The sequence below is a fragment of the Tamandua tetradactyla genome, chromosome 1 (assembly GCF_023851605.1).
Source record: "Tamandua tetradactyla isolate mTamTet1 chromosome 1, mTamTet1.pri, whole genome shotgun sequence".
In the NCBI taxonomy this organism is placed as follows: Eukaryota; Metazoa; Chordata; class Mammalia; order Pilosa; family Myrmecophagidae; genus Tamandua; species Tamandua tetradactyla.
The window spans coordinates 102139223-102152030 of record NC_135327.1 but is presented as its reverse complement, the minus strand read 5'-3'; the positions used below and the strand labels follow the sequence as shown (position 1 = coordinate 102152030).

Below are 12808 nucleotides of genomic sequence, written 5' to 3'. Positions count from 1 at the left end.
GAGTTTTGTTGAGGGAAACCTTCAGTCTTGTCCTAAAATGTCGGTTAATCTAATTAGTTGGTCCTGGATTTCCAGGGAAGAAGGCCAACTACACTAACTCAAAAGACACATATATGATAGAGGTTTGAGGATACTCAGATACCTACCCTTTCCTTCTCTTTTTACCCTCACATTTAAAATGTTTCTTGAGAAAAAAAAAAAAAGATCTCTTCTAAATCACTAGTTTTTCTGTATTCAGAAAATTCTTTCTCTTGCCTGTCTCTACCTGGGCCCTTAAAGAAAGAAAGAAAAAAAAGAACTAATTTTCTGGGTAAAGATTGAATATTCTGAGTGATTTGTTTGATTTTTTTTAGGTGAACTTTTCACTTTTTTTCCACTGGTAAGGCTCGATGCATAGCACTTCTTATCCTTAGGAAAAGATACATATTTTTTCCCTGTGGACAGATAATTAGAGCCTGGGACATTCACGTGATGAATTTCTGTCTGAAATTCTGCTTTCGCCATTGCCTGTCTTAAAGGTCATTCACAGGAAGCCAGTTTAGTGGAGCCTAACGCTAGCATTGGGGAAAGTCTGCCAGAAAATATTTTATATTTTAAACTCTAGATTAACACATATTAAAGCAATTATGAAATTCATTGCTTTACTGGAATTAGGTAGTGTGCTATTTTGCTTTCAAGTCATCGCAAGAAGGGTTCAAAGTACCGAGAGAAAGAGTATGTATTTTTTATAGCCAAATTCAGTTTTATCCAGTTCATTTTTGTCGGGCTGTTTTGGTGAGGAAGAGAAGAGGACTTTGTTTCTTAATGTTGCTTTCTCAAACTGGAGGAAGCAGGAGCTATAGCAATGTTGCTGTTGGTGTTTGGCACAGAACTTTTTTAAGTTCCTGCCTTGCTGCTCTGTGCTGCTTTCTCCCAGGTGTCACTTTGAAGAGTCTGCGAAGGAGCTGCTAACTGCCAGTGTCCATTGACACCTACTGGATGAGGCAGGACTTGCATCATATTAAGTCCAAAGGTTCCGAGTTGCTGAGCTCTGTCTGGTGGAATTGTGACGCCTCCTATAGGATGCCAAGTGCCAAATAGGAATTTTTAGAAGCTCTTTGCCATTTCTATCGAGCTGAATTATGTCTCAGAACAAATTAGCCAGATGATTTCATTTCGGTGCAAGGTGCTTATTTAACTTTCCCACCTTCCTAATCTGTTGTTCAGAAGCAGTAATTATAATTCAGCGTGCAGTGTGTCCATGTTCTAAAAATGTGAGGTGCCTTTTCCGTGGCGGTCTAAAACAGGTTTTAAATTTTTTGAATGAGTGCTAATTTAATCACTTTCTTAGTTTTAATTTCCACCATTAAGACTGAGAGTTATCAGCATAATTTAAGTCCTTCTTAATTACTGACCTCATTTGCTGAGTATAGGTACTTATGCAAGGTGACCTCCTTTGGCCACAAAGAAAGGATTCATTAAAGGCAAGCAGATTTGTGTGTGTTGACATATAATTTTCAGTCAGTACATTCTCCGCACCCAGGAGTGTGGGCTGGCTGCATTGATATAAATGTGCTGTTTTTCTGTTACCTGATATTGAACTAAATGACACCTGTCAAAATGACCAAAACAGTTTGACACTTAAGTATCACCGGGAATTTATCTGATGACTGTGTCAACATACAGCCCTCCTCGTGGGAGATTTAGAAATGGGATTGGGAGGATGCCGTGTGTGCAAGGAGAGGAGGAAGCAAAGGCCCTCTTGAGTGTCCTAGAAATAAGATTGGAAATACTGCGGAAGTACAGGGGAGACAGAACTGTGAGGAGACCTCCCTGAGCGGTTCATGGGTTCCAGTAAGAAACATTCAAGAAACAAGCAGAAGAACTTCGGATGTTGAAAGGCAAGCAGTATTTTTGCTTTCCAAGGCAAAATGAATAACAGATACACTTGATGACACGGTGTGGTGAAGGGAGGAATTATTGAATGGAAGTGAAAAGATGAGGAGGTCTGCGGAGGGGTGAAGTCTGCATTGCAAGGAGGGGGATCAAAGATCTGAGCGAGATGCAGGAGCCTAGCTTTTTCAGGCTTATTGGCCAACAGGCAACTTAAAATTCAGTCCTTTGGCCATGATGACATTTAAAGGCAATTGATTACGCAAGCTTAACATCAGCTTTTTCAAGGGAAAAAAATGCATTTATTCCCTACCCCGCTAGCCTTTATATCCAGAACTTGTAAGATTTGATAACATATGAATGGCATATTTTACTACTGCTTTCCAAACTGATAATGAGAAATGCCTACTCAAAGTGAAAGGATGTTTTACGTTTATATTTGAGGATTTATTTCTTCACTTATCTGTAGGTTCTTTGTAAAATGTAATGCCAAGCATTAAGGCTATTCAAACAACAATGTTTTGTCAGTGATCGCGACATTAGCAAAGTTTCTATTATATTAATTTCAGCACAGTTTTTTCTTTGAAATTCAAAATAGGATTATTCAATATGAATCAGGAAACAGAAAGAAAAGCTCTGTGCAGTAGAAATTTTATGAATTTGAGGGAAATGTCCTCTTTCAAAGGAATACTGAAGTCATTTACAAGGTCAAGGCAAAAACAAATGTAATCAAGTTTATCTTGAAACTACTTAAATTTCAAACTACTTTAAGCCTGTATTCAAATGAATGAGGAAAGACCCGGGTAGTTCTTCAACCTTCGTCTCCTTTATTCCTGCAGACAAATGTATTGTCTGTCATACATTTCTTGCCCTGGGCATCTTAACGTTGGAATGGAGTTGCTGAAAGCAGTAGGATGCGGTATTTACAGCTTTGTGAACTTTAGGAATTGGCTTTACATTGAAAGCAGGGTCCAGTTGTTTACAGGTTCCCAGGGATGTGGACACAGAGTTAAGCCAAAAGTTCTACTGAATCAAATGTAACATAGCTCCCCCAGCGCTGTAGTTTTGTGGCTCTTCTGTAGCCGCTGTCCTCACCTGAGCCAGCTTCCATCATGTCCTGCCTTGTCAATTCTTTATGAAAGAGGCACCTGGATTCCATTTTACTTCTTCTTGCCCATAGTCCTCCATTGCTGCTGCTGCTTCTTCTTTTTTGCAACAGAAAATGATTATATTTGAATACATAACTTCTGTACAACTCAAAATAAAATGGTATGAATTAATGGGAAGCAAGCATGGTATTTCTTATGTGACACGCATGAAAATCAAAAGATGTTAATCATTCATCATAAATGAGCCCCTAGAAATCAATGACAAAGTATTACTTCAAGAGAAATGAACCCTCCATTGCTTCTTTATTTGAATGTTCTGCCAGAACCTTTGAAGCTACCTCTCTCGATGATTTGAAACTCATCTAGGAGATTTTTGCCTTACATTGTACTTGATCTTGCCTTTTGCCAATACTTGCTCTCTAAAATGAGAGACGAAAAAGTAAAAGCTTCTACAAACTAATGACCAAATGCACCCACCAGGCAAAGTAAAAAAGTAACAAAAACAAATCATCAGCTGTTGGGTGCAGCTTTGACCGTTGTAGCTGCCCTGTGATTGTCCTGGTGACCTTACGAGGGGATGAGGAGCAATCAGAGTGCAGTTTCACCCATGAGCCCATACTCGTCAATCCTCTTCTCTGCTCTTGCATAAGTGTTCCACCATTTCGAAATAGGGTTAGGTGGAGAGGGAGGGAGGAAAGGAAGAAGGAAACGAAAAAAGTTGAAAGGAGTGACAAAGGCTAACCTTTGGTCTTGTGGACAAGAGCTTGTCCACTTTAGCAGGACTGGAACAATGACCACATCCTGGGATTCAAGCTCTGTGTCCTGGCTGCCTCCAGAAGCGGGGGTCAGGGTGAGTCTTAGCACCGAGGCACTGAGGAGAGGTGCTCACATCGGGGACTGCTCATTTTAGGCATCGTTTAGTTGTCCTCATTTAATAAACCAACCTCACAGCCACAAGCACCCAATTTTCTCTATATTTACCTGCCCCAAAGGGACTAAAAAGTACAAATAATAAATTTTATAGCCCGGCAGTTAAAGTTATTAAAAATTAACATAAGAATAATTTCTGAGGAAAACATTTAAAGTACGCTGTATGTATGCGACGTATGCAACAAAATTGTCCAGAGATAAACTTCAAAAAAAAATATTTTTTTCTCCTGCGCCCATCCCTTTTGCTCTCCCCTGCTCCCTGCTTAAAATGCAATACACTCGGGCAGGTCATGCTGGCTCAGCAGGCAGAGTTCTCGCCTGCCATGCCAGGGACCTGGTTCGATTCTGGTGCCTGCCCATGACAAAAAAAAATAATAATATATATATATATACAATACACTCAGAAGTCCAGATTTAAGATTCTGACCAGTATTTTTGGTGATTTAGGGAAGGTGTAAAATCCTGAATAAACATGGGGTATTTGATATAGGACTGGCCCCCAGGTATCGGTGTCCTGTTGACACGGTATGGTCTGGCATTTTTGACAAGGACTTCTACTTCCGAACACTTGCTTTGAGTGGAGGGTGGGGAGGCAGGAGTACTTAGTGTGGCAGCGACTGCCACTGTCTGAGAATCATGTGCTGAGCCGCGGAGGTCTGTTTGTTTTTCTGTTTACAAGTAAGCCAACCAAGAGAGTAGAAATTAAATACTTTTTCTTAATAGGAGGAAAAAGCCATTTCATCTTTGCATTTGATTATGCAGTGGATATAGCATTGTTTTCCAAAGTATCTTAGTGTGGAAACCTTGGATTTATAACCATTTGATATGGGCAATTTGCTTATTTTTATTTTTGCCTTTACCATGATTGACTGCTAAGTGACTGCAAAGTGGTATCAGCTGGTTTCAGTAAGGGGCCAATGTGGCAGAGATGGTGTTCTCCTCTGCATCTCTAAAAGGTCTCCCAGTGAAAAATACAACTTTGCATTGCCCTCCCTGCAGCAGCACCAGCAGCCACCCTACCCGAGCCCCCTCCCCAAAGAAAACTGGAGATAAATGAATGGCAGAATAAATAATTTATGCTAATGAAATTACTGCAATTAGTAGTTCTACAATGACCCTTTTAAAAGCCACAGCTGTTAATGTCAGGAAGTGCTGTCACTACTGACCTTATCATAAGAGAAAGTGACAAATTGAGAATGCTGGGAAGACCAGTCGTCAAAGAGGTCTGTTCTGGAACGATTAGAGTTTTCTGAAAAACAGTGTGAATTACAACCAGCTGCTCCCTGGCTCCGCAAGTCTCCCATGCTGTGCCATTTTGTTAAGCCCGGTAACAATAGTTATTTTGCCCCATTGAGACAAGTTGTCTCGGGCCACTTCCAGCTCTACCGGAAACCACTTCTTCCATCACCGATTTACAAATGAAACTGTTGTTAAAGAGAGCTTTTCAGGGCGGTGAGGAGCCTCCTCATAAGGATCATGACTGGGGAGACGCCAGTCCTTTTGTGTGCTTTCCCCCCTTTAAGGAAGTTGCGCTTGGCTGAGGCAAGTATTTATCTATGTTGTAGAAAAGTACATGCTCGCATTTAGTTCGTTTTGAACCAAGATGGTGCAGGAGTGAATTTCTACCCCTGTTTATATTGAAGTCAGGCTCTTTTATAAATAAAATCACCCAGAGGGTAAGATTTATACGGAGTGCCTATACCTTCCTATAAATTTTATTTTTCAGTAATATGCATATGTCTTGGATCTACTAGAAACAAAAGCATTCAGGATTTGGCTCATTACGTGTTCAACATTTGCTTCAAAATATATTATGTCAGTTACTGGTGAGATGGATTTTTAATAGGTACTAATTAATACGTACATATTTTAAACCCACAAAGGGATTTTTCATGATGTTGGAAAGGTAGGTTCTAAATACGTGGCTGAAGAGCAGTTGTTTTTCACCGGCAAGCATTGACCTGTCTCTCCTCGCACCCCTGGTTGTCATATTAATGATGCCGCTTTGAAACGTTTAACTGCATCGCCAGCCACTTGTGAGCAATTTTCCCAAAGATGTCTGAGCATTATTGACAACACTTTGGTAAATTATGTGTGACTTTCCTAAGAGTTGGTGTAGCTCATTTAATTCATATTAATTGATTTTTAGGCTTCCCGTGATTAATTGAACCTGGTTCATCTTGTATAGAATGCAATAAATAATCATTAAAATGAGGGAGATGTGACTCCACAAATTAAAAAGTTAAGTACTTCAGAAGTCATAGAGGACAAAATACTGTGGGGGGTTCCTCTGGTAATCTTCAAAGGAGAGTCATTCATTTTGTTTTTCTTCAAGTGAAAACAGAAATGATCATGATATTTTTCTCCTGGGAGTGGTAACTTTTATACCCTACCCCTCCAGACTGTTTTTATATAGGTTTTCATAAAACCATCTATTTCTCCATTTCAGCATTTTTTTTTCAGTGACTTTGCAGGTTTGTTGTTTCTCTTTAGCTAAAATTGCATTTTAAAACAATACAAAAAAATACCTGATGGGTGCTGTGTCTTAATTTCTGCATTTTTCTCTCTCACACTCTTAATAGATAAAAATCAGTTTGTGAAAAGTCATGCTAGTATTATGTATTGACTTTCAGGCTGGATATGTGGAGGACATAAAAATTCTTTGTCTTATTTGGCAAGAAGAGAGTAAAGTTGAATGCTTTATTGTAACCTTTCTACTATGGCTTTCTATTAAAAACTTTTTAAGGTTTGCTAAACCCCACTGTAATCTGTGCTGGCTTTTAGAAAAAAGATTGCACATCCTGCTGATTTTGCTTCTTGTTTTTAAATTGTGTTTTGGTTTCGTTTGAGAGCATTTCATTAAATTATAATGTTTTATCATTTTAGCCACTGGACAAAGATTCCATTAGCCTCTTCATGGCACACGTCCACACGAGTGTAAACGAAATGAGTACCAGGTACTACCGGAATGAGAGAAGATACAACTATACCACCCCAAAGAGTTTTTTAGAACAAATATCATTGTTTAAGAACCTGTTGCAGAAGAAGCAAAAAGAGGTGTCCCTGAAGAAAGAGCACTTGATGAATGGCATCCAGAAGCTAAAGACGACATCCTCTCAGGTAGGACCAGAATGTCTTAGCATGGAATGCAATGCATTTATGTTCTTTAAATAGCAGATGTATTTTCTCTTGAAGTAGCACTTTATCCCATTTATACTTAAGATGTCTAGTGCTAAAATTTTCAATTTACTGACACCAAGAACAGACTGTCAGCACTTTGCTAAGCCTAGGTTCAGTGCCAAGAAGTGTGGAGAATATATGCTAGGGAACAGACAGCGGATTTCCTTCTCTGACCTGGCATGTTTGGTGTTCAGGGCCCATTGTCAATAATCATGTCACCCAAGGGTGGAAGAATGACCCCTTTTGGTTTAAGACAGATTCTCACACACCCAGCAAGGGCATTGTTCTGTGGCCGTGGACTTCTGTGACCTTGGTGGACTTCTAGTAGCCACCATCTCTCTTAGATCGAAGTATCCACTGTTGTCTTTGTCCTCTGGCATGAGGCCCCCGGGACCCTGAAGGACTTGTGTCTCTAACCTACAGGGGTAAATCAGGAGAGAATTAGCAGAGGACAGGACCCAACAGGAGTAGGTCTGTATACATATCCTCTTAGTTCATTGTTTAAAACAAAACAACATTAGAAAGTGGGTGTTTCCACTGCAATTTTAACTACGAAGCATAAAGACTTCAAAGCCACAGAATGGAGAAGTTGGGGTTTGCTCCTAGACCTGTATTACTCTAAAGCCCAAGTGCAGTACCATGCTGCCTCTCGGTGACAGATAAAATGAGATTGGAATGGAAGAATGAGGCAATATGGGTTATTCAAAGAGTGGGCCAGCCCTTCCCTGAGCCAGCTGGGTCCCAAAGCTTGAATAAATTCAGATTCTTCCTTCAAGTTCAGAGATGTGGATGGCTTCTCAGAGTATTGTCATTAGGTCATAGAATCACACTGTTTTCAAGGGATTTGGCCAGTTTTCCCCAAGTGTTCTGGGTGGTGTTCTGTGCCCAGACTAGAAATAAGCCAAGACCTACAGGGGGTAGCACAAGTTGGCACCTTTTCATCCTGAAGGGTGCTCCAGCTACATCCCTCATGCATTAGTTAGGCTGAAGCACCACTTACTTCTTTTCCCCTTAGTTTCATAAACCAGGAAAGGTCCTTCTGTGAACCACTGAATTCTGTGATGAGCAGTGTGTAGGTAGGCCGTGATTGGGAAAGAGAAGCCACAGATTTCCAGGACATTGGGATTGAGGATGTAAGGAATAGTGGCTAGGAAATCCCAAGGAGTGTATCTATACTTGTGCATCTTTTCCTTGCCTCTTAAAGCATGCCTTCCTTTACTTTTCCTTTTTATATGCATTTTCTCTTCCTCTTTCTTCTCTTTCCACCTTCTTCCCTCTGCCTCTTTCCTGAATCTCACTTAGATCACAACTTCTTCCTGAGTCATGATTTTTCCAGGAGTCCTGTTTTGCTAAAAGCAGATAAGTGAAGGAGGTCGGTGGCTTCACTCTGGGAAATGATAGTGTTGGCACCCAAACAGAGCAGTTAATACTTGTGTGGCTGCCCCTGGCAAAGAAAAAAATCACCCCTGCCACTCATGACAGAGCTAAATCCTTGTAGATTGGCATGCCAGTGCAGTGCTGGGAAGGGCAGCATCTCAGCCCTAGAGAAAAAGAAGAGAAAGGGCCTCTTGTTTCCTAATAATAATCCCAGTTATGTATTGATGAGTCAAGGTGCAGGGGACAGGGAGAAGGGGAGAGATAGCCAATTCATGGTGTCTGCCAGGTGCAGGGCTGCTTGGGCTCTCCATAATCCCCACTGGCTGGAAGAAGATACATGAGACTGAAAGATTACAGGTGATTTCTTATTGTTAGATATCTGTGCATGTATTGCTCTTATTAATATCTTAAGAATGGCTGGAATATTGAGTAGTTCCTTGAGAATTTAAAAAATTGATTTATTATGAAAAGGAGGCATGACTTCCTGTGTGAAGAGCTGGAAAATCTTATAGTATAAGGTCACATTGCCTTGGGAACAAATTGCCTTCATATTGGAGCTTGTGTTCTCCATGGCCCTGTCTTAAGCAATTCCAGAGTCAGATGTCTATGCCTCTTGAAGATATATGTCTATACCTTACCAATGCTCAGTCCTTGCAATAAAGCTGTAAACCCCTTTAGTAGCCACATAAACCCGCTCTAGACATCAGGTGAGATCATCACAGAGAGCCTTAGTGACCTTACTTCATGGATCAGGTCTCACATCAGGGCTTGAGTCACTTTGAATATTTCAGAGCTAGCAGCTTCCTTAGAGACTGAAATTAGTGCTTGAAGTAAGGTAGTTTCCTCCTAGTCCCTTGGATGTTGTTTTGACTATGGCCTAGCATAATACTAGTTTCACATGGCTTAAAAGAACGGAGAAGAAAATGTCCTGCCCAGGTTTACCCTGAGTTCATAGAGAGGCTCAAAATCAACCTTAACTTAAACTATACTGGTCCCAGCAGCCATCACAGTAGTAATTGTGCCTGTAGGTATGAAACTAAAGTGTGTTGGGGAAGGGGCAATGACATCATTTGGCTGTGGTAGTAGGGTGTTGCTCTCCAAGACGATACCACTCAAGTGCCTTGAGCAGTTGAGTCAAAACAAGCAGTTGTAATTGCTTCCTGTGATGTTTTTTTTTTTTTAAAATAGTGATATGCTTATGGAGAGTAAATGGACTAGGGCATTAATTATGATGTTGTCTAAAGCTGTTTGCATGTATTTTTGAGAGATGGACCCTGCTTTTCTCTCTAGTACTAATGTTTTTATTTACATAAACTTCACTAAGAATCTAATGATACCTTCTGAGCTTAGTAAGACCTGAACTAAAAAGAAGGCAGAGCCATTCTCTTTAACCGATGACTGTGGTGGTAGCTTAGTGAGGTTGATTCCACAGGCCTGAGGGAAGGTCGTCAGCGGTGGGCCGAGAGCAGGGACACATCTCGAGGGCGCTGACTGGGAACTTGGCCACACCACAGTTAACTTGTCCACATGGCACCCGTGGTTCGCTTTAGCTGAGTCTAGTGTTAGGTTGTCTGAATGGTCAGAAGTAAAATGTAGTATGAGGTGAAAATCTAGAACTGAAAAAAAATTGAAGATGGCCATTTCATGTTTTGTGTGGGAAGAAGTTGGACCTGTCTCTGGGCATTTTGATCTGAATAAGCAGCCAATTAACGTGCAGACAGGTAGATTAAAGAAGTATTTTTGACACCACCTGCTTGTCCATAGCCTCTGACAATTTTCTGTTGGAGGACCTGAGACTGGTGCTTGTCAACAAGTAAGTCTTCCTGCAGCCTCTGCTGCCTTCTCAGCTTGAGCTGCAGAGAACAGAAAAGTAGATGGACCTGGAGAGACATGGGATGGGTGCAGGGGTGAGGGGGGGTGGGAAGGGGAAGCTGGGGGAAAGGTCCGGTGGAGACCTCTGATAGTGTTTCCCTGAATGTACAGAATTGAGCAGAGAAGATGAACCTCTAGTTGATATTGGTATGAATTAACTATATTTCCCAGAAACATGCTCACATGTGGGGGATAAAAATGGAGCTGTAATTTTGAAAATGGGACTGAAGTTAAATCAGGGTAGAAATAGAGGCAATATGCAAACTGCTCGGGATCCCTGAATTCATTTTAAAAAGAACAGCTATGCCTGATATTTCTTTTTACCAACACAAGTGACTTCAAAAGAATGACTTTCCCTTTAGGTGGGAGAGCTAAAAGCCAGACTTGCCTCTCAAGAAGCCGAGCTGCAACTGAGAAGTCAGGACGCGGAAGCCCTGATCACAAAGATAGGACTTCAGACCAGCAAAGTGAGCCGGGAAAAGGCGGTCTCCGATGCCGAGGAGCAGAAGGTCAGGCTAATTCCACCATTTAGAGTTGCTGAGCTATATTTAGCACAAAATAAACCTTGGTAGGTGAACAATTTTGAACAACTTCCTCTTCAGGGAGCATAAAATCTAAAGAGTTATTATAGTTACACATGTAACAGCATTTCACACCATGATCACCACTTGACCTTTCTTTACATTATGCATTTTCCCAACCTTTTAGCTCTTTTAATGATATGAAAGAACAATAAATACTGAGCTCATTCAAGCATATAATGGATGTGGATCTTGAACATCAGGCCTATTTGTAATACAGTAAAGGTCATGAAGTCACCTCGGAGGTTTCTAAAGGTTTTCGGTTTTCAGGCAAATTGAACAACTCAATTGTTAACAAAGCCCATTCCGTCACTTTGCTGCAAGATGGTTTTCAAATTTTGCATTTTAATAATACAACTGGAGAAGTTTATTATTAAATCTTAAGCTAATTTTTTTTTTTGGATTGAGGTCCTGGCATTCTATATTGTGTTTTATTGTTGAAAATAATTACTTACAAGATTATATAGATTCTGCTCTCTTTGTACTCAGACTTTCAGCAATTCTGAAATAAATACAACTTCCTTTGTCTTCTTCCTTTAGTGAAATTTCAACTACAAATGGGAGGTATATTTTGTGTGTCTTCTTATTTCCCAAATCAAACAGAAGAATAAACAGAGAAAATTAGTAATATTTGTTGAAAACTGAATGGCTGCTTATATGTGGTCAAAAATTCTTATTTTAGACAAAAGATTGTATTCAGGATCTAGTTCACAAAAATTTTAAATTGCTAACACTCTTATAGCCATTGGCTCAGTAGTCATCACCCTTGCCTCTTATGTTTCCAGGGGTGTTTAAGTTTTCAGTGTTTTTTGTCACTCACTCATATATAGTTGAGTTGTAGGATTTTTCTTAATGTGCAATGAACATGACTGCATTTACTAAAGACTTAAAAGAGATATTGAAAATCAAAACTCTAAATAAACAGTTGGAAAAAAAATAAAACATATCTGAAATAAGGCATATATGAAGTTGAGGATAAGGCACATTTAACATGGCCAATGGGCATCTAATTCCTAATTCTGGTTATGAATGTTTCCATTGAGTTTCAGATAAGTGGAGAATGCCCTTCAATCTATATTATTATTCTACGCAATTAGGTATCATACATGGGGTGATTATCATATGCTAATTCCACCCAGGGGATAGTTTTCAGATATCACACTGATGTGTGATGTTCCCATTATTATTATAGCATAACCCATCTCCACAGATACCTTTCAGAGCTCTCAAAAAATATGACAAATACTCTAGAGATATTTTTGCATTTCTGCATGTGAACTAGGGTAAAACTGCCTTCACAGAGGAAGGAAAAAAAAGGTTTTAGTAAATTAGAACTCAACTGCCAGGTTGTTTCTTGTTTTCTTCAAACATGAAAATTACACTATTTTTTTTTTATATTTAATACTGTTACTAGTTGCCTTGTTATTTTTAAAGCAAATACCATGCAATGGGTTGGCTTCAACAATGGGAACTTATTCTTTCATGGTTTTGAGGCCAGAAGAAGTCCAAATCAAAGTGCCACCAAGGCAATGCTGTGTTCCTGAAGACTGGCATTCCAGGCTGGCTGCTGGTGCTCCTTGGTCCTGGCTCCTTTGTCACGTAGCAATGCACATGGCGGCCTCTCCTGGCCTCTCCATTCTCTTCTGAGTTCTCTTTTCTTTCAGCTTCTGCCTGCTCCCTCTGGCTTTTGTATCTGACTTTCACTCTGCATATAAAGGACTCCAGTAATCCCAACCGGAGCCCAACCACATTTATTTGGGCCATACTTTAACTGAAGTAACATCTTGAAGAGATCTTATTTAAAGCAGGTCCACACTCACAGGAATGGATTAAGTTTAAGAACATGTTTTTCTGGGGTACATAGCTCCAAGCCACCACAAATACATG

General features: G+C 40.1%; 1 protein-coding gene across 3 annotated transcripts in view; it reads left to right on the top strand.

The window, feature by feature from the left end:
* The window catches only part of DNAH11 (dynein axonemal heavy chain 11), a 424306-nt gene that overhangs the window by 271263 nt on the left and 140235 nt on the right, over window positions 1–12808 (top strand). For 2 of the 3 annotated variants that reach the window (XM_077122193.1, XM_077122194.1), the window contains 2 exons: window positions 6798–7031; window positions 10703–10849. In XM_077122193.1, the coding sequence (XP_076978308.1) occupies window positions 6798–7031; window positions 10703–10849 (381 nt within the window). Of the gene's footprint in view, window positions 1–1064; window positions 1166–6797; window positions 7032–10702; window positions 10850–12808 lie in introns of those variants that run through there. The other variant, XM_077122196.1, reaches the window with a different exon arrangement.